The following is a 24,616-nucleotide window of genomic DNA, read 5'->3' as shown; positions in this document are numbered from 1 at the left end:
TCACAGGGCGAACAGATTTCCACACATGGGAGGCATGCACTCTAGGCATCTTTAAGCGCAATAAACAAAAGAAGGTAGAGACCAAATTCGCTCTGCTGGCCGTACTTCTAGCGAAACGTAGTGTGGCAATGCACTGGCGCGCAACAGAGGGTCCCCCATAGCAGCGTGGTGGGGGGCGGTGAAGTAATGGGCCGCAGCTGAAGACCTCATCCGTCAGGAGGAAGCTCGTGGCATACGACGACGTCCCATTTCATTAGAATGGGCGATGCTCCTGCATGACTTTAAGCAAACACATGCTAGTGGTGCAGAGCCCCCGCTAGACACCCAAGTGGCACCTGAACCAGGCACATACTAATCCGCCCACGCACCCCCCCCCCCCTCCACCACGACGGCTCATCCACCGGACCACCCTCCGGGAAACACAACATTAAACAGGATAAGGAAAAGTGCCTACAGGTAATGGAATAACACGGAGCACCACTACACTTGCCCCCGCCTTATGCGACCCCGTGCCCCCCCGACCCCTCACTCCCCGAGTTACGAATCCTCAAGTTCAGTTTAGATCCTGGATTACCATTTGCTGACACCCCTTGCAGGGGACTATGAGCTAGAGACTGTCATACGGGTCGGAGGAACGCGGTAACCTTGCCAACGACCGCTCCCTCGTTGCCTCCCGGCAGCTCCGGCGGAGGTGTTCGGGAGGCCCCCCTCCATTAATCGACAAATTGATTACTTGATTAATTGCCTCGCTGCTCGTTGTCACGACAATGTTAATGTTGATTGGAATACTGCAGCAGACAAGTATGAAGTGTGATTAATGTATGACATGTATAAATATGAAATCCAATAAAAAGGTTCAACAAAAAAAAAACAATGGATGGCTCATATATGTCTTTGAAGGACTTAAGTGAATACTGAGATCCTGCTCCTCAGACCATTAAATGAGACATAACCGCTAATTATGTGGCCTCGCACCCTGTGTGCCCAACTGACAGCCTCAAGTTCTTTCATAAATCCCAAGGTCATCATTGAACACGCGTTTTAAGCATGTAAGCAAGAATGTCCCCTACAGTGTCTCTTTGAAAATTGGAATTTGTGTGGAACTACATCATATACACATTTACTGCACAGTCTTGGGAAATCTCTCCCAAATCGAGAATATGTTCAAAAGAAATTGTTGAATACCAGATCTATTTTTAAATGTATCCTAAACTGTATTCTAGTTTTCTGTAGGTGTTCAAATTGTGTACATCTGTCCTTATACAGTGGGAACGTAGGCATTATAGATGTAATGGATTACTCTGGAAATATTATTGTAGCCAGTATAAAACGTTCATAATTCCCAACTAACACGTTATCTACTTGTCACATTGGTTGAAAAACTGTTGGTCCATTAGACTCATGGTTTGTCCTTGAGGTTTTTTCATGAACAAGAAAAGAGCATTAAAATATGGGGATGCCTGAGCCTTGGGGAGGACCACTCTGTACAAGACTCCAGAAGACTGACGGATTTATGCATGCTTAAAACACCCAGAGACCTGCTCTGCAAAGGATCTTGAGGACCAATAAGCTCCACAATACCAAAGACTCACTGAAATTCTACATTCAGCTCCATCCAAGGCTCAGTGAGTTTCAGTCTCCAGGTTGGCCACAGTGCTTGCACATCAAGAGGCTTCCAGCCAGTGAAATGCCCGTTGACTTTGGAATACTCTAGACCAGGACAGCATTGCACATTCCACACAACAGACCAAACAAGCCTAAGCGGAAAGAGGTATTACAATCAGTGATTCACAAGTGCTGCACGACTTACCGAAGAACAGAGAATACCCGTGCCATCTTCCCAATGGCTCTGATCTTATTCCGTATGATCTCCTTCCGGATTGTGGCATTGCCTTGTGGGGAAAAAAACAAGATAAGCCTGGTTACAAAAAACAAGAATGACTTAAAATTACTGATGAACAAGCATTGAAACCACCCAACAGAAAACCAGTAGGGGTGTAGTGATCAACACGAGGAGAAAAGTTGCAAGCACAGGTAAGGGGAAAGACAAGTGAGGGCACGGGGCACTTCACACACAGAGAAACAAGCAGGTAAATAATCATTTGCAAATGTGTCTACAAGGAGGCCAGAGGTGCGCTTTCATGTTACAATAAGTCTCAGATTCAAGGATACCAAGTGAAGCATTTTACTTTCACACTCGTCTCAGAAACTAAAAGGCACAGATTAACACTTTACTGTCACAAAATATGAAACAAACTTTTACCACTTACAGGGTACAGCACTTACACTGTCTGCCCCAAAACTACACTGGAAACAAAAGGGGAACATATTTCTCAACAGTAACGGTAGACATCGGCATGTTCACCTACGTCACTACAGTGCAACTAAATCTCAGTGTGACATTACAAACGACACCCACAAGTATAATGCACAGCTTAATGCTTCACATGGGTAGGGTAACACTAAAGTGGACTGTACTTACAGTTGAAACTGTTTTTGGGGGCTTGTTAATCATCAATTGCCCATTTTGATACGGTTAGTCTTACTGGATTGCTGAGTGATGGGAAAAGAGGGCGGGAGTATTCTGGGGCAGAGTAATCTGGGGCAGGAGGGTTGTGCCCTAGATTAATATCAGTACCAATTCGCTGACCAGCACATCTTTCATTCCATGATTTCAGTGCATACGACTGAAACCATTAAATACCATTGTATGGTGTCACGAAGAGGGGAGAGTCAAGAGATGCCATTTAAGTGTCAGTGGGGTATGACGAGAAGCACTGAACAAGATTACCACTACAAGGGTGCTTTCACCAATACTGATAGATTCCTGGGAGGTGGACTGAAGTACAGTGATATAATTTGACACTATACACAGAAAGCCTGCGTTTACTTCATTTGACAGAGGGAGGAATGGAGAACAATTTACTTGTTTTGGTTGGGATAATTTAATCAGGAACAGAAAGACTCCATTTACACTTTTGTGGCTATCCCTGCTCCAACATTAATAGTTTGGGAGGGAAGTGACTAGATTAGTAAATAGAGAGACCAGACAGCGGGTGGGCTTGCCACCAGATATCTGCGTTCACTCCCTTGATAAATTATATTTTAGCCTTTTCATTCTGGCTTGCATTTCCATATGGTACATCTAGCTGCTATCCTTTGCTCTTTTTTATGTCCAGATGTGTCTCTTACAAATCATAGAAAATTAGAACTTTTTAAAATTATTTCTGTTAACCTAGTTTTGATTTTCTTTTTATGTTTTGTTCAGCGATCAATGCTTTTTTCTATTTTAACGTGATGAAGGCTTCCTAAATTGATAACTTTCAGCCCACAGTAAGCCTGTTTAATCCATGCAAGCAGATCAAGAAGTCTCTGATCGAACAGAGTCCATGGCTACAAAGGTCTGCTTTGCAGTACCTCAACCGAGAAGCAGTCAGTGAACAGTCAGGAGTTTGTGAAAGACATATGTCCGGTTACACAGGACATCCATCACCACTGAGGAGGCACATTAACGAATCAAGAATGTGGTGCACTGTGAAGGAGTGACACTTTGCTGCGAAGTGTATTTGTTGACACCCTTTCCAAAATTAACCTTTTGCTTCTGGTCTGGAAATAATGAAGTAATCATCTGCGGAAAAAAGTGTAAATTAATTCATGTTTCGTTGATTGCTTTAACCCTGTAAGAAGGACAAATCTGTTACTCACCTTTCAATACAGTACTCCAGTGGTGGTGTATTTCATAGATTCATATCTTCTCATACAAACACCCTCCCTAACAGTCTACAAAATGCTGATGCATTTGAATATATAACCATGTTTATTAGTAGCCAGTCTAGACCTAATGGGCTATATTTATAGCTCAATCAGGCCAAGCACAAGTACGGAATAGCACACACGACCTCCCAAAACCTGTGGTACATGGCAGTTACTTAGCAGAGATTTTACCAGTACCCATTAACTGCCTCAGTACCTCTAGAAAAGGTACTTATAGTAATAACTGTGTATAGCCTAAGACATTATTCAGTCTGCATTTTAATTTATCAACTTTCCAGACCAGACCATGGTGGTCTGTAAACTAGATGGAAAAAAAACAGATTCTCTCAAAAATTATTTTACAATAGGCATGTGGTAAAAAGGAAATAATAAGGCTTCTCTTACATTTTCAAATTGCCAACAGTTGTACTCTAAAAAGCACTGTTTTAATTTTGGATGTACCCTTCATTAATTACAGGAGGTACAGAAGCATCCGGTGAAGTGCAAATACCACTGTGAGCAATCTATACAAAAGCACTTCCATAGCTTTGTGCTTATTCACTTACTCAATAAAGACCTTGACTCCTTTAGGGGATAATGATATGTGATAGTGGCCGCATTCTAATACTTAACACGTGGCACAGCTCAACCTAACTTGATGCAAGGCTGTGTTGAAATTTGAATGACAAATGTACACTGGACTGCCACAAGAGGTAAACTGTGTTTTCTTCACACAGCTAATCAGTATAGAAACAAGGAGAGCAACTATGTAGAAACATCTTTTCTACCAGGGAAATGAAAACACTAAGAAATCTCTCCAGATATTTTGCTCCGTCCTATTCTCTAGCTTATGTTACAGGCCCATTGGAAGTCTTCAACGGTGATACAAAATGCCTATAAGTAGTGTATGTGTCAGTTCTCATTTGAGAGAACCTCAGAAATTCCAATTGCTGCCATTGCTGCATTATAACTCCTTGCATGTGCTCTAACACTAAGGATTAAGAGTTTGCGAACCAACACCCAAAACAGATATGTTTAGTTGCAAAGCATGTAAAATCTTGATCCTTCTTGCTGCTGTTTTGTCCATCAGTCCTTCATCAACTATATCAGTCAATTGCGTTGCTTACCAAATAGGTTAGCCATATTAAAGGCCGTGTTAGAATATTGGAATAAATCAATAATCTAAAGCCTGTTGATCATAATCAACCAAAACTCAGCAATATGATCCTAATAGCCGACTGCCTGAATCCTGAACCTAAGAGGTCAATGGCACCATTAGGTTCTTGATTAGGTGTCAACCCCCAAGTGACCACTATAACATTAACTGGCTCTAGAGAAACTGAATTAGCCCACTTAGTAAAGCTGTGAAAGCCACAAATCATGGGTCAAAACATTGTTCTTTCTTCTATGTTTCTTAGGTCAAACAGGGGTAAGCTTGATGCCCTTTTTCCAGATTGAAAGAATGCAAGTTGAATAGGAATTAAGATGGCCGCTTAGGCAGAATGTCAAGCCTATTGCCTTGTAGTTCGTGTTCTGCCTCAGAAAGAAATCATATCAGAAATGTGTTTTAAGGAATATATCTTGAGGCTTTTTCATATGCCATCTACTCCTCCGACTCAACATTCTGCATGACCTCAACATGGTCCTTACAGTTCCTTGCTTCAATGCACCAAAGAATATTAGGGTTATACTCGTAAACATTATCATACTTTTGAGGAGAAGTAGAAAGTCTTAGGTGGAAATCACTTCAAGAGAAAACAGTCTACACCACGATCGGAAAACCATGCTCTGCAGTCCCAATGTGGCCGTTACAACGAACGTGTCTTTACCACACATTCCTTTACCACGCATGTTGTTACAACGACAAGCCGTACAGAAAGGGGCATTGGACTTCTACTGTTGCGCAGACTGGAGTTGGAATATTAAATTATACCGCTCCAAAGTCCAGCGCTTTCAATAAGGCATGTCGTTGTAACGATATAAGTGGTAAAGATGCATTCACTGTAAAGACTGCGAAGTAAAGGCATGCATTGTTATGACATACAACTCTTCTCATGGAGTTTCACTCATTCCCTAAAAGAGCCCAGAACATTCCTGTTTCATTGTAACACTGTCGTCACATTGCATCATTTTCCCCGGTAGATGAGTAAAAACTTCTCAGGGTAGAGACATTCCTTTTTTACCCAAAAACAAGGTGTCCATAGAGAAGAGTGGATTTTTTTTTTGCAGTGGACTGAGGAGTTTACTTCATGAATGATGAGCCCTCTTTTGGTGACTAACGGGTTAAAATCTGTGGTCCCAATGAAAGGTGCATGGCATGCTGCCAACAAAATAGGAAACCTCACCTCCCTATTCCTACCCTTGACTACAGGAGACTAAAGTATACAGGCACTGATCACAAAGATTGGACTCCATATTCAGAGGGGATTGAAAGTTATCTTTTCAGATACTAGAGTGCATAAGAGCCCTGAAACATTTTACTGATAATTCATCAGTGTAGATAGTGTGTTTTTCACCTCAGAAAATTGGCAATTCATTCCAGAGATGTACTCATTTTGATGGAATGGGAGGTAAATGGATCTGCATTTGATTATTCCCTTGAAGCAAGGGGAGACTTCACTGAGGAAAATAAAGTCTAATTAATTTATCTTTTCTGGCTCTTGATTGAGAATTTGTCAGAGTTGGCAGATCTCAATAGTATAACCTTGTAACAAGTGGATACTTATGTGAGTCTCCAAATAGATATTACTGAAACAGTGAATTTAAATGTCTGCTGTCTGTGGAACTGAATCTTTCAAGTTCAAGTATAAAGTGGAAAGGAAAAATGTTGATTTGAGCAGGAGCTCACACAGAAGGCTTCCCCACACTAGGTGGGAAGAAAGAATTGAAAATAGCTTTGGGGTTGTAATATGGATCTCGCCCTTACACTGGCTATTGAGAAAATACCAAAATAACATGAGGTCCCACTGAAGAGAAACTGGCATGCGCTGAAAGATTGCTCAAACTCTCTACGAGGACTACTGAAAGCATGTGAATCTATGAAAAATCCAATGCTGGAGAAGCAAAACTACTTGTCTGCAATAATAGGTTTGATCGCAAAACATGTCTCCTTTAAATGTGGTCACATTTTTTAACTATCCAACTGAAAAAAGTAAAATTATTGAGGGATCTTGAGAAAAATAGGACAATGACCCTTTATATTTTCAAAGAAGCCATTCCACTCTCCTTTTAGAGCACATGTGGAGCACTTGCATTTGATATATTGAGAAAATGGATGATTACTAAAAAACAGGATACCCTCAGTAAAATACTGTTTTGTATTGCAGGAGAGCAATTTCTCCTTCACTAATAAGGAATGTGTGGAAGAAATGTGGGCTTAAAATAGACTTCACAGCGGTACCCTCAAAAAGGAAAAAAAGAATGGTGGAGGGTTTAAAGGGGGAATAGTAGAGTGAAAGGTGTCTGTTAAGTTAAATAGATTTTGAAAGACATGGAATGAAAAACAGCGTTGTTCAGGTGTCCTGAACTTTACAATCTAGTACTTATAGAAAACATAACATGAAAAAAGGTCCTACTGATTTCTGCTACTTGACTCAAAACCGCTCTCTGGATGAGGAAACACTTTTTCCTTAGACACCAAGTTAAACTTATACGTTTTTGGCGGTGCAAAGTTAGTTTCAATATTTGCAGACTGCCATTCTGTTTTAATGGTCTTATAGGTATAATTCCCTCAAATGCCACAATGCAGTCTTGAACTCAAGAGCTAAAAGAAGGGAATGAGGGACAAACTAGAGGTGGATTGAGAGGTTAGCTTATTCACTGCATAAGCTCAGGGCCTCTGCACTGCAACATGGAACGTTGCCTACAGACCTTCTGGAATTGTAAAAGGCGGATAATTCCACAGAACCAACCTTTCTAAGTCCATGAGGTGTGGACTGTGGGCACCACTTTGAGCAGACTGCGAATTGAAATAGGGGGAACAGGCAAACTTATGAGTCATCAAGTTAAACAAAGCAATTCAATGAGGCCTAATGTCATGGGGAATACATTGACTGTAATGGACAGAGATACAGCTGTGACATCTTCAGAATCTGGGAGAAACACTTAAGGTAGCTGATCAGAAGAGGACTCAACTACAACTATGTATGCCTAGTGGAGAAACCGTTCTGTTTGTGATTAGACAATTCCAGGAGAAGACATCCCAATCAGGTACCCGGTATTAAAATCTTGAACCCTAGACATGGGTCAGTCTCAGAACGAGCAGACCTTGTACTGTGAAAGGAGATGTCCAGTCTCATCTTTCTCTTGTACCTTATTTGTGGTCCTTGCTGGTATTCCTCTAGATTTCTGCACATTTTCTACAGAAGAATGACACGTTTTAAATAATGTGTGGCACTAGCTTGGGGAGGCAATAATGGCAGTTTTCATTTGCCATTTACGTGCAGCATTAACCTGAACTTGTTCCCTGTATTTTTGGACCTCAAAAAGACCTTGGGTTTAGCACCAGAAAAAGGGTCAAAGGACTTTAAGAGGCAGACCTACTGTAAGGCTCAAATGACCCATAACCTGAAACGGTGAAGGCTTTTCCATAGACCTGTAATGAGATAGGGGATATAATCAAACACTCCTGAGAAATCACTGATGTGATGCAGAAGAACTGCCTACAGCAGTCTCCAAGCATCGAACATATAACTATATTGGAAGAAGAAATCATTTGAGAGGTCAATAATGGGGTTCTGAAGGCTATAGGGAAACGAAGAAAAAATGACTATCTGCCTTAGAGGAAGACCTCTTTTGAAAAAGAGGTACTAGGAGATCGGGCTAAAAGGGTACTCAACAGTGAATCACCATCAGCTCATTATGGTAAAGGCATTGTATGGTTCTGCCGAGCAGTGACCAATTTTAGTTGCGAGTTAAAGGACTCTACTGTAGTTCAGTAAGACAACAGAGAAGTCTGGGTTGAAAATACATCCCATGACTCAAACAGCCTTGTGATGACAGAATCAAATAAATGTCATTAAGTGCCACTCAACTGGAAGCCCACTGGAGGGCAGTATCTAGGGCAGCCTAGAGTATAGCCTGGTGCACGCACATTAAAGTGTATCAGTCCATAGCCAAGTATAATCCACTTAAGACAAACAGGATGATGCTCTTAAGGTATACCACTAATTCACTTATGGCAGGAGCCCCATGTAAGGCAACCAAGTGCACATTGGAAGACAGAAAGGTACTAGATCACTAAGGGCCCCTTCTTCTAGAAGTGGATGCAGAAACCACTAACGGCACCATAGGCACAGACAAAGGAGCACACAGTCTCTCTGACTCAAGGTCTGACACAGAAAACAAACCGTTATTAGCGACTTAAGACACCGAAGGAAACTATTTGTCAAAGCCACAAACGAGGAAATAAACACTGGTACCAAGAAAAGAAAGGCTGTTTGGAAAGAACCAAGTTGATAGACAAACAATTTTTAATCAACAATAAATGAAGACAAGTGATTAGGGGTGAAGTTGGTGGGTCAATGGCACAGGGAGTGAGCTAGCTTTGGGCCTCAAAACATTAGCTATTTTATGCATTGCAAAAATGGCTTCTGATTAAATCTGACCTTAAGTACTGTGTAAAGACCTAAAATGCAGTTAGAAGAGCAAGCAGGGGGGGTGTACTGAAAGCAGGAGCCACTGTTCAGAGATTCTGTTCTCATAGTGCTGAAAAAGAAATCTGGACATTTTCGGATGCAGTGTATCATGGCAAACTAAAAAGCCCACGCCCTTATTAAATTTAAAGTATCCACATGCTTTTTTCTTAAGACTCAAACCTAGGTTTCTCTTGGTTATAAAAAAAGAAAGCAAAACAAATTGATCAAGTTAAACAATTTCGGTTTAATGTCTTGTGTAAGGATGTTAGCCTAAGTTAAACATCAAGCACAGTGATCTGGGAGGGACAATATGCTGACAACAGCTCAGACCAGTGCAAAGGGAACACATTCAAACACATTCATTGCAGTCCGAGTACCATCAAAGGTTAAAAGAGTTGGTCAGGGAAAAAGGAGCAAGCAACCATTACACTGGTAGCACAAAATAAATACATCATGCACACGAAAATTGGAGACAGGACGCAGAGGACAGAAAAATAACCTGTAGGCGAAAGGGAAGTTAAGAAAAAGTTACTTACCTTTGGCAACAATATTCCTGGTGGACACAATCTTTTTGCAGATTGTACACCTTATCAATACTCTTCCCAGACTTCACACTGGTCTGGAAAATGTTTAGCTTGGCAATTACTCCCAAGTGCTCCAGGTGGCATCTCAGGGTTCCAGTTACAACTCTGCTTCCAGACTTGACTTCACCAGAGTATACTAGGTGCCAACCTGCACTCGGATGTCAGATCCAGATACTTTTTCTGTATTCTAGCGAGGCCCGCAGAGAGGAACAGACCGCCACACAGCGACAAGTACATCAATAAACATGATTACATACCTTGAAATCTTATCAATCACAGCATCAGATCATTGGGAAGGCGCAAGGTTGGTGAGGAATCTCCCGGAAGATCATGTATTCACAAGAAGAATCTTTACCAAAGCTAAGTATCTTTCATCTGTTGGAAACATCTTCTTGCTGATTCCTCACATTAAGGAGGAGTCCAAAAGCAGTACCTCCCCGGCAGGTGGGACTGAGTAGTGCTGGTTAACCAAGAAGTAATGCAACACAGCTTGAGCATAGTATAGTATAGTATAGTATAGTTGCAAAAGTATGCAAGGACGGCCATGAAGCTGCCCGGTTGATGTCCCCAACCGAGACGCCTCTAAAAATAGCAATGGAAGGAACTATGGACCTTTTGGAAAGAGTGCACTGCTCTCCAGATCTAGCTGGGTCAGAGCATAGCAAATCTAATGTAAATGATGCCAATGCAAAATGGTACTTTGGTCACTGATTTGCCCTTTAAGGCTCCCACGAAGCCCACACAGAGCTGACCAGAAACTCTGCTGGATGGATGCAGAGGAGAAAATCGAGATGCAAGAATGATAGACCAGCCCACATGAAATGCAGAAACCACATTTGGTAAGAAGGATGGATTTGTGGGAAACACCAACTTATCTGGAATATTAAGGCCTTCCCAACTTACACCACTAAACACATTAAGTCCAGTGGCCGGAATAGATAGATCTGGTAGTAGGCCTCCTGGCCTGTAAGATGAGGCTATTCTGGAAGTCAAAAGGATTCTTGCTAGTTCCTCTCAATCTCCAAGCATGCAGCTACTGTGCCTTGGGATTGGCTTACGAAGCTGACCTTCCTGCTACAACAGCAGGTCTGCTCTAAGTGGGAGGGGAAGAGGAGTCGGAATGACGAGTGGCTACAGTTGAGCATCCCAGATCATTCTCACTTAGCGGTGCAAGTTTACTCTGGGCGATCCCCCCCATCCTTCTTGATGTTCACCCCCTTTTTCTTTAAGGCCCAAATAAAGCTAACTGCTCATGACCCCGGCATATGCTCATCAACCCCCACACCTCCCCTCTCCCAATAGTGCCCCAGGGCTTCCGGGGGAGTGGGGGTGGTAAGAGAAGTGAATGCTTGCATCAAATAAAAGAACAAACATATGGAATTATTGGTTTCGTGGGCCAAGGATATGCAGATTAAACACTCAAATGGAGGCCGTACGCACCCCTCCTTTGAGGGAGTGATGATGGAATGATTGAGTCCTATGAGAAGTACTAACCTGCCTGGGGTGTGAGGCCTAAGACTGCACCAGATTACATATTGCACGAAAAGCCAGAAGGTTTGATTTTTATGGTTCTGCTTCCTCCTCCTGTATTCTCCAGTGGAACACGCATCAATTAAGCATATGAGGGCTACTGGGGGACCTGTTGTATTGTATTGTAATTGCATTTATATAGCGCTTACCACCCCTGATGAGGCGTCAAAGAGCTTTTTGGGCGAGTAGCACGCTACTCCGGGACCCATAGAGAGTTAGTGTTGAATTAGTATAGTGAAATATGAAAGTAATTTTAAGTGGTGGATAGGTTAGTCAGTTATTTGGATTCGGAAGGATAGCAGAAGGATCGAAAAAGAAACAAGCATTGGCATAGCCAATAGGTCTCGCCTTTGGGACCTTGTAAGTGTTTAGCCATGCAACAGTTGATGTTGCTGCACCAACGATATTGTGCTGGATAACTAAACACATAAGTCTCAAAGGCGAGTTCTATTGGCTATGCCAAGGCTTGTTTTGTGGAAGAGACAGCTTCCCCAAAACGCGTGGGCAGAGCCAAACCCCTTCTCCTGGTGATGATGGCATAATTGTCGTGCAACCGCTGCGCTGTCGAAGCACACCATTAAAAAAGAAAAGGTGGAAGAGAGACGCCGCCCAACAGCAGCCTCACCACAAGAGTGTACGTCAATCATGCAAAGCCATGCCTCACTGTGTATAAATATGGCACAGCATGCCAGCGCTTACCAGCTGAACTGGGCGGGAGGCAAGCAGATGAGACAATACAGCATCGGTCAGTGCTGAAACTTAAAGTTAGCCAGCTGCGCATGCGCCTGCTCACTAACAGACACTCACTGATAATTCTTCGACATTTTAGTGCGCTATGCCACTACCGGAGTGCTTTGTTAATGCGATGTGTATATTTAAGTAACACAGGTATTGGATCGACAGTAACATCAAACCGCATTTTGTGGAGCCTTCTTTGCATGCTTGAGGGTAGAGGAGTGTTGAATATACGGCACGTACACCTCTAGTGAGATTGACAGACAATGGAAACATAGCACACTTGTTATCTGGTGGGAGCGTGCGAGAAACTGATTTAACGGTCGGGTCAATATGAAGCAGTCCATGCATATTTTAAACCACTAAATACATCAGACATGTGAGACCAACAGATGCAATGCGACGATTTATCTTTTAATTTAAAAAAAGGACTGGAGAGAAGCTGAGTAATGAGTGAGTTGGGATCATGTGAGTTATGCCATTGTTTTCAAAAGAGAGTGATTACATTGGTGCATGCTGTGTGCTGGGTCTGGAATTCTCCAAGCAATCTGTAAATATCCATCCAGTGACCATTTGGGCAAAGACCTTTCCGGTGGCATGACCGTATCAGCGACAGAGGTCATCGAACGCGGACCGAGGTCAAGTTCTAAAATCACATTTGATTAAAATAATCTAATTTTAAAGTACGAAATTCGAATTGTTTGCCAGTGCCTGGTCGGTACTGCAGGGTCACCCCAGACTGGGGCAGAATCAAATACAAGTAAAAATCGCCTTAAAGCTAACTGCTTCAGCAGGAGGACCTAAGCCACTGGTCGGTTGTACTAAGATGAATGGCGAATTAATTCCACTGAGATCTTTATATAATCTGCAGAATCCGAAATTCAATACAAGTATATTAATGAGAGGTGAAGAGATTGAATGGAAAGAGAGGGTAACCACGAACGGGGAGAAAGAGAGAGAATGAAAGAGGCTGAGAGAGGGAAACAGAGAAAGTGAGATAGAGACAGAACACAGAGGAGAATGATCTAGAGGAGAAAGAGAAGTCAGTGACAAGAGAGGACACAAAAACCAAGAAATAAGTACATATATAGTGGGCAAGATAAAGAGAAATACAATTGGAGTAAGGAGAAGAGAGAAGGAGGGGAAGATAGGAGGGGCAGACGGAATAAAAGCACAAGATAGAAATCTAACAAGGAGGAAGCTCGGATAAGGGTTAAGTGGTTTTCTGCGTGTGCAGCTACTGCGTGCTTCCTGAATTTGTTTCTGTTGTTCGCCGAGAATGGTAGAGGGAACTTAAGAGAGAGGGGGTGGAGGAGCATGGTTCAGGCGCTGTAAGGCTTAATGAGCCATTACAAAAGCCAGATGGCCCCTGTGCACGTTCACGACGCGCGTAACCTCACGCTGGTGGCCGGGAAAAGCCTTTGGCAGCACTTTGAAAAGCCACTTACTATCAACTGTTGCATGGCTAAACACTTAAAAGGTCTCAAAAGTAGGACCTATTGGCTATGCCAATGCTTGTTTATTATTAGGAGGCAGGGCTGTCAACCACTTCCTTCAGAAAGTGCTGTCCAATCTCTACTGGTGCCCTGCTTCTTTTCCCAACATGACCCTAGGCCTTAATCTCCCTGTGAACTTCTGAGTTCAGGAGGCAGACTTCCCTGATCTTTGCGAGCACCCTTCTGGACATGGGTTCAGTCATTCCTCTGGGGTATTCCGAAAGTAGTCACCTTCATCTTGATATCAACAAATTTCAGCATTGTTCTGACTTTGAGACTACACGGCCTACATTTTGTCAGTAATTGAGTATTGGGCAGCAGTGGTGTTGTGAACCCCCCACTTTAGTAGCTACATCGGGGTGGTGTTCTTGATGGGCCTCTTCTGTCAGCAGCTCGGCAGACAAAGGCTCATAATAAAAGGTAAAGAGTGGGTGAGAGTGATCTAGTGAAAGGATGGACGGATGAGAATATAGATGGATGTGAATATGGATGAATGAGTGAAACGGAGGATGGATGAGGATGGATGAATGAAAGTGGATGGATGAGTAAGTGAAAAGATGGATGGCTGAGTGAAAGGGTTGATGGGTGTATGGAGTGAAAAGTTGGATGGATGGACAAAGTGAAAGGATGGATGGATGAGTGAATAGTTGGATGGATGATTGAAAGAATGGATGTAAGGGTGGATGAGTATAAATATGGATGCATGAGTGAATGGTTGGCTGTTGAGTGAAAGAGTGGATGCAAGGATGGATAAGTGAAATAATGGATGGATGAGTGGAAGGGTGGGTGAATGGTTGGATGGATGGAAGGGTGGATGGATGAATGAGAGTGAAATTATGGAGGGATGAGAGAAAGGGTAAATGGATGGATGGGTGGATAGATGAAATGGTGGACTGCTGAGTAAAAGGTGGATGCATGGATGAGAGAAAGTGACATGGAAGGATGGATGGAGTGGAATGATGGATGGATGAAGTGAAAGGGTGGATGGATGGGTGAGCAAAAGGACGGATGGGTGACTCAAAGGATGTATTGACGATTGAAAGTATGGATGATTAGATGGAGGGTTGGATGGATGGATGGATGGGTTTAATTGATAGGTTTGAAGATGGATGGATAAGTTTGGATGTGGATGGGCAGACGGATAGATGGAGTGGCAAAAGACTGAATGATGCATGAAAGAATGAATGACAGAATGTAAAGATCAAATGTAGATCTCAGCTGGTGGATGGAAGAATGAAAGGTTGAATGGATAGATTCTTGGATGGTAAAGACAATAGAGCTCTTCTGGGGAAGGCTGTGATGTCTTACTTAGCTTGCTTGGTCCCATAAGAGCTTTGGTTGAAAGTGGGGGGTATTTTAGTTTTCTGGCTGCTTCCTTCTTGGGGGGGGTGATGCCTCTTGGGCTTATCACACTGACTTTCTTATGCTGTGCACACTCCCAGTTTTCAGCATTCCCCTTGCTTTATGTTCAAACTAGCCATGAAAGGCTGATCATATTCTACTCAGTGTCCTCACTGTCTACTTAAATGAGAAATCCACTTCAAATTGTAACGCTATTAATTTCCCTGAGTGGAAGGAGACAATATGTCTTGAGAAAGACTTGCGTCAAAGGGGCATTGACCAAGACATGGTGTTTGGAGTATGAGAGACATAACAGGTCATCCTACTTGTCTTTGGGGGAAGAAGGCCTACAGCACCCTCTGCCCCTTCTTTCCCAGCAGGACCATGATTCTTCCATTAGAGCGAATTTGCAATCATTATTTAGTGAAGAATAAGAACCATCCCTGTGCTATAGTCCTGGTTTGCTTGAACTGGCTGGTTTGTTACCATTTCATGAAGCACAGAGATAAAAGGTTTTTAAGAACCGCATTGTGCTACTACAAATGCAAAATCCCCTATGGATTAGAATTGATGTTGTGTACTGCATTGCAGCAAAGATGGAGCCTGTGCCTGGGTCCTAGATGGATATACATGAATATAATGTTTGCTCAAAACACTTGGTCAACGGAAATCTGTCATCGGTTTCACATTGATAGAGACACTTACACTCTCTGCAGGAGATATATAATATACAATCTAGCACCATAGGGACTCGGTATTAATCAGGTGCAATAAATAGCACCTATAATGGGGAATAATGTGCAGATTATAATCTAATTTCCCTGATTTTAAGAGGCATTTCCCCCATTTTTTAATGGATTGCTCCTAATGAGGGCCTCTATGGGCTGTTACTCTTTCAACTCAACTCTGATGTTTCACTCATGAACATTATGCACCCGGGCCTTAAGGCACACTTTACAGGTGGCTTATCTAATGTTAGAGAGAGATTAACACATGTCAAAACAGTGTAATCTGACACATTAGCAACCTTGCTGGCAGGGTGAAAGAGATACCAGATTTTTTAAATTCCACATGTGGCTGGTGTAAAGCCACACTTTAGCCTATATTGGACATTTGATATTCATGAAATTGGCAAGTTTTGTGCTTATGTAAAAGCCATTTGGTGTTTGCCAATTACACGTCATGCTTTAGTAGAGCATGAGCAATGAGAGGCATTTACCACACTTACATTGCTCAGAGATAAAAATAATACTACAAATCTAGGTCAATATCAAAAGTTGTTGGGGGGACCAAGTGAAAAAGATAGGTTCCTACATATTCCTACTCAAACAACGTACAAGCTTTTGATACTGGAAACCTATGCTGTCTGTCTTACCCTCGGAATGAAACTTACTGACCATATTTTGCAGACACTATGGCATTCCACTGGTGGTCACCCCAAAAAAAAGTTGGAATCCAAAACCCACTTACAGAAAAAAGCTTTGAGAACCACAAAACATTTGTTTCCATGAACAGACGTCTTACTCCTGTAAATGTATGAGTTAGTAACCCCTAAACCTGAAGTAATGGATGACAATTTATAGAAAATGTTTTGTGAATCAGGCCTGTGGTCCATTGACTATAAAAATCATCAAGCGGCTATAGAAACATTAAGTACCTTTTACTAACAAATAACACTAGAGGTTATTTGAGCTAAGGATTGTCGTTAAGCAACATATTACCCTTGTCCCTTCAAATGAAAAGACCAGCCTAATCTATGAACCGAGGGAAAGCCACAACACACTAATAACATTCAATTCCAGTTAACTGAACCTTTGCACTGTTGGTCTTTGTAAAGCTAAATCTTCTTCAAAAGTTGTTCACATCTTGCCTTTTGAATAGCTCTGTCACAGTGCTGAATAGTAAACCAGAGGCGACCTAAACCTAGTTTTCTACATGCTGCGTCACACTGGTTAAAGTTCAGAGCAGTATTTCCTTATTGAAAGGCGGCTGTAACCTGAGCTTTCGAGCTTCCGACGTGCGCAGAAATGTTTAGCAACGAGCACGGGTAAAGCAAATCTGGATTCAAGGGAAGAAGGTCAAAAAAGTTTGAAAGAGTAACTTTAGATCACAGATGGTAAGAACACTATTTGAGGGATTGATAGAAGCCTGCGCCATTTCACAAATATAACAAACTGCTGCAAAAATGCTTTACAGATACTCGCAACTTCATTATTTCACAGGCTTCAGTCAGTGACAAGAGAGGACGCAAAAAACAAGAAATAAGTACATATATGGTGGGCAAGATAAAGAGAAATACAATTGGAGTAAGGAGAAGAGAGAAGGTGGGGAAGATAGGCGGGGCAGACGGAATAAAAGCACGAGATAGAAATCTAACAAAGAGGAAACTCGGATAAGTGTTAAGTGGTTTTCTGCGTGTGCAGCTACTGCGTGCTTCCTGAATTTGTTTCTGTTGTTTGCCGAGAATGGTAGAGGGAACTCGAGAGAGGGGGTGGAGGAGCATGGTGCAGGCGATGTAAGGCTTAATGAGCCATTACAAAAGCCAGATGGCTCCTGTGCACGTTCACGACGCACGTACCCGCACGCTGGTGGCCGGGAAAAGCCTTTGGCAGCACTTTGAAAAGCCACTTACTAAATGTCTCGCCTGAGGCAACGCAGGCACTGCTCTAGGCTCGACCTAAAAAGATTTATATTTATATAGCGCTTGTTAACCCTGATGGGGTGTTGAAGCGCTTTTTTGGGGCGAGTAGCATAAAGGATTATTGGTGAATTAGTATGGTGAAATATGAAAGTAACTTGATTGGATTAGTTATGTGGAGTGAGAGGGATAGAGGAGGGATAGAAGGGGAAGAAAGGTTTGCATTCATGTACCACCTGTTACTCCTGATGGGTGTTGAAGCGCTTTTCTGGCGAGTAGCACGCTACTCCAGAACCTATAAAGGATTAGTGTTGAAAATGAGTATAGTGAAATATTAAGTAATTTGAGTGGTGGATATGTTATTCAGTTATTTGGATAGAGAAGGGTAGGCGGCGGGATAGAAGAGGGAAAGAGGTTTGTATTTATATAGCGCTTGCTACCCCTGATGGGGTTTTGAAGCGCTTTTTTGGCGATTAGCACGCTACTCTGGAACCCATAAGGATTAGTGCTGAATTAGTACGGTGAAACATGAAAGTAATTTGAGTTGTGGATATGTTAGTCAATTATTTGGATTGAGAAGGGTTGGGGAGGGGTAGAAAAGGGGAAAAGGTTTGCATTTATATAGCGCTTGTAACCTTGAAGGGGTGTTGAAACACTATTGGCGAGCAGCACGCTACTTTGGAACCCATAAAGGATTAGTGGTGAATTTGTATAGTGGAATATGGAATTTGGGAAGTGAACATGTTAGTCTGTTATTTTGATTGAAAGGGATAGAAGAGTGAAGGATTTGGATTTTTTCATTTTTTGGAGGTCATAGCAGTAGGAGGAGGCTTTTCGAGGAGTAAAAAAGGTTTTTGGAGGGGAAGAGTCAGAGGGAAGAGTTTAGAAAGGTTTGTTTTGGGGGATCGGTATAGTAAAAGAGGTGTCAGATGATGCAAGGAGGGTAGAGTAGGGGAGAGTCCAGGGGATCATAGTAGTGGTTTGGGATAAATGAGAGTGGATTTAGAGGATATATTGATAGATGTGCAGTGTGACAAATAGGGTAGTGAATTGGAAAGAGTAGTAGAAAAGTTTGAAATGAACCAGAAAGCTGGGATAAAAGATATATTGAGAAAAGTATAGGCTGATAAATAGGGTAGTGCATTGGAAATGCTAAATTAGAAGAAAGTGATAAATATATAGATCCATAAGCACATTGAAAGTATATAGATGCATAAAGGAGGTAAGTATATGTAGATTAAAGATTTTGATAAGAGGTACAGGATGAGAAATAGGGTAGTGCATTGGATATGCTTTTTCAGGAGAAAAGTAACAGACAGATCCAAGTAGATGGAAGGGAAATAGATGCACAATGGAAGCAAGTACATGGTAGCGGAATACCGAATAGCTTACTGTGGGCCCATGACCTAATCTCTACAATAACATTAACTGATGAGTTGCATTCATTGCACAGATGTAGCAATCCCTGTTCCTGAACCAAATCAATTTGGTAATCTTATTTATTTGTACATCTGCTTCATTTTTCTTTTTGTTACAAAAATGTAAGTTTCAACGAACAACTCAATCCATAGTAGTTATTGAAAAAAAATCTGACAAATAAGAATAACCATAAGGTGTTTTTAGAATATAATGCTAGAAAGAGTATTCCAATTGTATCTACATATACTAGTCAAGCCAGAAACAATTGAAAAAGATAGTAGGAACAACTGAGATAACATTCAGAAAGAAGTACCAGAAACTGCTGATGCATGAAATTCCCATACCCACCTAATTTACTACTAATGTAATCTCCACATAAAAACTTGAGTAAAGGCATGGAATGGCTCTGCAGAGCCGAAGACTAATCCCAATAACCTACAATAACTACAAAAACACTAAACCTGGGATCATGGCATAGTGTAAAGCACAACAATGCCTCATTAGTGGTAGTAAGTGCTAAATAACGCAATCACAATACAAGATATAACCCACACTAAAACTAAAATCATAACACACAGCAGTCAGTCAATGTAGTTCATAAAGGCTGTCTAATAACTCCCTTTACTGCTTAACACTCTTACACTCACATAAGACAAAACTGCTAAGGGTCATATCCATCAACCAATAGTTTACTAGTGCATGGCAACAAACCACCCACTGCCATCTGAACAGGCATGAAATAACTGAAGAGGTTTGCCACAAACCACTGGCAAAAGGAGGACTCTAATTTAGCCAGCACTGCAGGCCCCAACTAGCTACGCACTATGGCCACTTCTTGGCATCTCATAATGACCATCAGATTTGGGATAATATTAACATCCCAGCAGGTCTCTCTCTAACCTATGAGTGCTCATGATCATAAAGTTTGAGTAAAAATGAACAACCCAGTGACGTAAGCAGTTAAGTGGACCCTGAACATAAGAAATATCAAAAATGGACCTGTATAGTTGCTCAAAGCTGCCAGATTACTAAAAATCAAACTGTGTGCCTATCTCTCACACTTTAGATAACCATACCTAGGTGGTCCTTAAGCACAACATGGAAAAGCTTTCCACACAAGATCAAATCAAAGACAACATCCTTCCAACTTACATCCTACACGGTGTCATGGGCTACCCATGTAGGCAAGAGCTTCAGCGCCCCACATAGGGGTTGTAAGTGCTATATAAATGTTCAAATGCAATAAAGTGGTCAGAATGATGCTCCTGAACTATCCACAGAACCTAAGACACTTACAGCATCGGGGAAATGTGTACAGCATGCCCTGACATCAACAATCAGAAGGGATGCTTTCAGGGAATCTGAGATCCCTGTCCAGTCTGTCCAAAGACCGCTACAAAGTAAAATCCCAATTTGGACGGAGGTCACCGCTTGTCACTTTTGGGTAAAGCTTCTACTTAGTGTCCTCCAACGAGAGATGACTGAGGGGTGTGCCCACGTCTATAGAAATAGCCTCTCAACATAGGGCCCATGACCCTACACTGCTTGTTAATATAGTGGACAGTAGTAGTGTAGTCCCACAATTACCCCTTGAGATGGAGGATGAGAGATCTTCAGGTCAGGACGGATCACCTGCACCTCAGCACTTTTTTGTGCAGACGTCGGTCCAACAGGTACCAAAAACCCAGTGCCGTTATGTCACCTAGATGCATACACCTCTGTCCAGGGGGGAGGAATCTAGGACCACAACAGCCTGAGCCTGCGGGACGCCTGAAGGGGTGAATCACCAGAAGGTTGGAGGGATTGATCCATCCACATCCAGGTACAGGATCTGTAAGATCCACACCTGAGCTTAGAGGTCTTCTTAATGTTGCCTTCACTGCTTTCTCAAAAACCACTTGAGGGCTCACATCTGGCCCCTGGTATGAAGTATAATAGGATGCATAAGGTCATGAGGGCTAGCAGGCATAAGACATGCAGGAATGGGATCTGTGCTCAAATCAGACAAAATATCAACCAAATATCTGTGAACTTCTGAGGACGAAAAGCCTTTATGTGGGTTGTGTTCAGCACCAAACTGATAAAAGTTAACCTCTACTTGGGAATGAAGTGAGACGTTGGGACGCTGGTAGTAAAGCCCAGGCCATGGAGACATCAACATCCACTGAAAGTGGTCCTGGATCAGGGCTGAGGACTTCACATTCAACCAGTCATCCAAACACAGTAATACATGTACTCCTGAAAACAGCATGAAGCTGCCACCAGCCTCAGCAGCTTCGTAAAGGCAGATCGTGGGACCACTAACCTATAGCATTGGGCCACACCGTTAACCTCCAGAAACAACTGGGGGCAGGGAGAATCTGAAGATGAAAGTATGCATGGTGCAGGTCCACGGACACAAACCAATCTCCTTAGTTCATGTTCGTGAGGACATGCATCAGGGGACAGCTTCTTGAAATTGTCTTGTAGGATGAACAAGTTCAAAAGGCAGATATCTAGTATAGGTTTGAGGTCTCCATCCTTAATATAGACAAAAAAGTAAAGCAAAGTAATACTGAACCAAACTTACAGTGGCACCACCTCTATTACACCCCCCCACTCCTATCCAGCCAAGCAAGGACTTCCACCTATAGGATCGAGACATGTGCTGGAAAGCACGTTCAGAATGAAAGGTGTACTCTCAAGGGGAAGATTGGAAAGAAAAACCATAGTCCTGGTGAATCAGCTGGATGACCAAGCTGTCAGTCATGATTTGCTACCAATTGTTGGCAAAATTGGAGATCCTCCCTCTGACAAGAAGGTGATTTAACAGCAGAAGAGTCAGAGGGGCCGGAAAATGAGGAAGGTGATGGGGACTGATCTTTTGTTGCTGGCTCTGAAAGAATTCAGACGGGTGTATTTGATGAGACCGCACAGCCCCCGAACAACCATGGAACTGTTGATAATGTTGGTGGGATTACTGTACAGGAAATACAATGCTAAGGGTGTTAGCCCTAGCCCTGCTGTTCTTGAAGTTTTCGAAGGAGTAGTTGGCTTTTTCACTGAATACCTGTTCCCTGTCAAAGGGCCTGTCCAAGAGTGTCACCAAGCATATCGATGCAGATGGACAGCTATGCACAAAGACCTAGCAAAGGTGTCCATAGATTAAAGGCCACACTTTAAGATCTGTTTTGACATATAAGGGGCATCACTCATCATGTCAAATAATTGCTTTTTTATATAATGAGAGGCTGATAACTACGTTTGGCCAGTTCCCATCAGACATACCTGCCTAAAAGGCAAGTGGCATTCGCCATATAGACCAGAGTTTGAATGGGCCCTTCACTGGCAACTAAAGTAAAAAAAATTAAATGCATGTTATGTGTATGCATGATGAGGAGTGTGTTAGCGAGAGATGTCGGAGTATATTTAAGCATTGGTCTGGATGTGTAAACATGAGAGACAATAAGTGACTAGGAGTGTCAGTAAGTATTAGTGAGTCGGAGTGAGTGAGAAAGATATGCTGCAAGTGAGTGAGAATAAATAAATGTGAGTGAAATCAAGTGTGGGAATGAAAGCAACTGAAAGAGTGATGTAATCTGGGTTCAGGTAATGTGACAAACCCTGTAAACAGTCAAAGGTCAGGCCATTAAGATCAAATGGTGTGTGTAAGTGCTAAATAACACAATGTACTGGGGTGAATGTATGACATTGTTCTGCATTCTGTTCATCAACTGTTGTTTTTGCATTTGTCACCCCGAGTGGGACAGGTATGCCCAGACATGGGTCCCGTGCTCTGCATGCCACTGGAATCAAGCCATCCTGGCTGAAGAGGGGTGAAACCCCGAAACCGGTCCTAGGATGCTTGTTTCCAGTCCAGGGAGGACCTGGCTTGGCAGTTCGGGCTGGACTGTTACCACGAGGCACAGGGTCAAGACTGATTTGCATATGGCTGGGTTCAAACTGGAAAGGCATGGTGAGCAAAAAGAACGATGGATTTAGGCCCAGTTCCCTGTACTGGGGTGAATGTATGACACTGTTCTGCATTCTGTTCATCAACTGTTTTTGCAAATGGTGTGTGATGCCACTTACTCTACCCCTGGCATTTTCGTGAATTCACGTCCAGGGCACTGGCCATTTCCTACTTTGCCATAGGTACCCAGTGTTGATTCTCCTGAAGCCAAGGGGTAGGGAGGCACTGGAGTCTGAGGCACCAGACTGTCCAAGCCCACAGGAACTGATCCTCCTTGGGAGTAGCCCGGAGTTAATGGGGCCATCATGAACAGATCTAGCATCGCTAGTCGAAAGCCTCAAACTGTGCTGGCTCAGTCGAATGACTGGCAAAACTCTGGTCTCATTTTCTTAGGTGCCAGGGGCTTGTCCAATGTTGAGGAAGAGCATGGGGACAGGGAATGATGCTGAGACTCATCTACCCCAGGAATGGGATTGCTTCTTAAAGTAAGATGCATCCAATCATTTCTATCGCACTTTGTGTTTTTTTCACAGAAAGATCTCTTAGAAGAATGCTCTCTGGAAGATGACTTATCTTGGGAACCTCCCTGCGGCCTAGCCAAAAGTAACAATGGCCTCTCAGTTTCTGCTGGCCTTTGGGTACATGGAGGTGCAAGAGTCGCAGGTTGCAGTATGTCCCAAACTTAGACACCACAAACAGTGGTCACAGGGTTACGAAAGACATCTTCTTGCAGAACCATCAGCAAGACTTAAACTCAGAGGCCATTTGTGAAGACATTTGACCTAATTGCTGTTGAACGCTGAGGAATTTGTTGGTAAGACACCAGAGAAAAGCTCTGAAACTTGTCAACGAGGCACAAAAAAACAGAAACTAATGTCAATGTGCAGGTTGGCGTCTAATATACTCCAGTAACTGCACGTCTGGAAGCAAAGTCGTAGCTGGAGCTGCATGGTGTCACATGATGGTGCTGAGGAGACAGCACAGGAAAAAAAATGTTTTTCGGAGCAGTCTGCAGCCTGAAAAGAGCATTTATAAAGTGACTTATCTGCATGAAGATTTATCCATAAAAAAAATGGGATCAGGTGGCAAGGAAAGGAAAAAGGATGAATTTGTAGAAAATGGACATTGAGGGATTAAGGTACACAGGCTGGAGAAGATGAGTGGGTATATGAGATGCGGGGAGCTATCAATGAGAAAAGATCAGGGTGCTGGGAATAGAGAGAAGAAATTAGGGTAGACTAAATGAGGGTAGAAGAGATTAAGAGTGAAATGGTTTTGTAAGAGGATAACAAAAAAGATCAAGTACAGGTTTAGAGAAAGCTTTGATGTTTAGAGGACAGAGAATAAAACCTGGTGCACAGACTTGAGAGAATGGTACATGGATCAGGGGTCAGAACACGTTCATAGTAATCAGCCAGAGAAGGTTTTGAAGTAGAAGAGGTGGAGAAAATGGATGAATGTACCGTTTAATAAAAAACATAAAAAGAGATGATTTGGCTCCTGGGTTTACAGCACCGGGCTTCATTTGCAGG

At 42.6% G+C, this 24,616-nt stretch overlaps 1 protein-coding gene across 2 annotated transcripts in view; it reads right to left on the bottom strand.

The window, feature by feature from the left end:
* The window catches only part of PPP3CC (protein phosphatase 3 catalytic subunit gamma), a 653,177-nt gene that overhangs the window by 106,845 nt on the left and 521,716 nt on the right, over positions 1–24,616 (bottom strand). For both annotated transcript variants that reach the window (XM_085633979.1, XM_085633980.1), the window contains exon 11: positions 1,811–1,892. In XM_085633979.1, the coding sequence (XP_085490105.1) occupies positions 1,811–1,892 (82 nt within the window). The remainder of the gene's footprint in view (positions 1–1,810; positions 1,893–24,616) is intronic.

Source organism: Triturus cristatus, chromosome 11, assembly GCF_964204655.1.
Source record: "Triturus cristatus chromosome 11, aTriCri1.1, whole genome shotgun sequence".
Classification (NCBI taxonomy): domain Eukaryota; kingdom Metazoa; phylum Chordata; class Amphibia; order Caudata; family Salamandridae; genus Triturus; species Triturus cristatus.
Note: the sequence above shows the minus strand (reverse complement) of the source record. Positions and strands in the feature narration are given on the sequence as shown.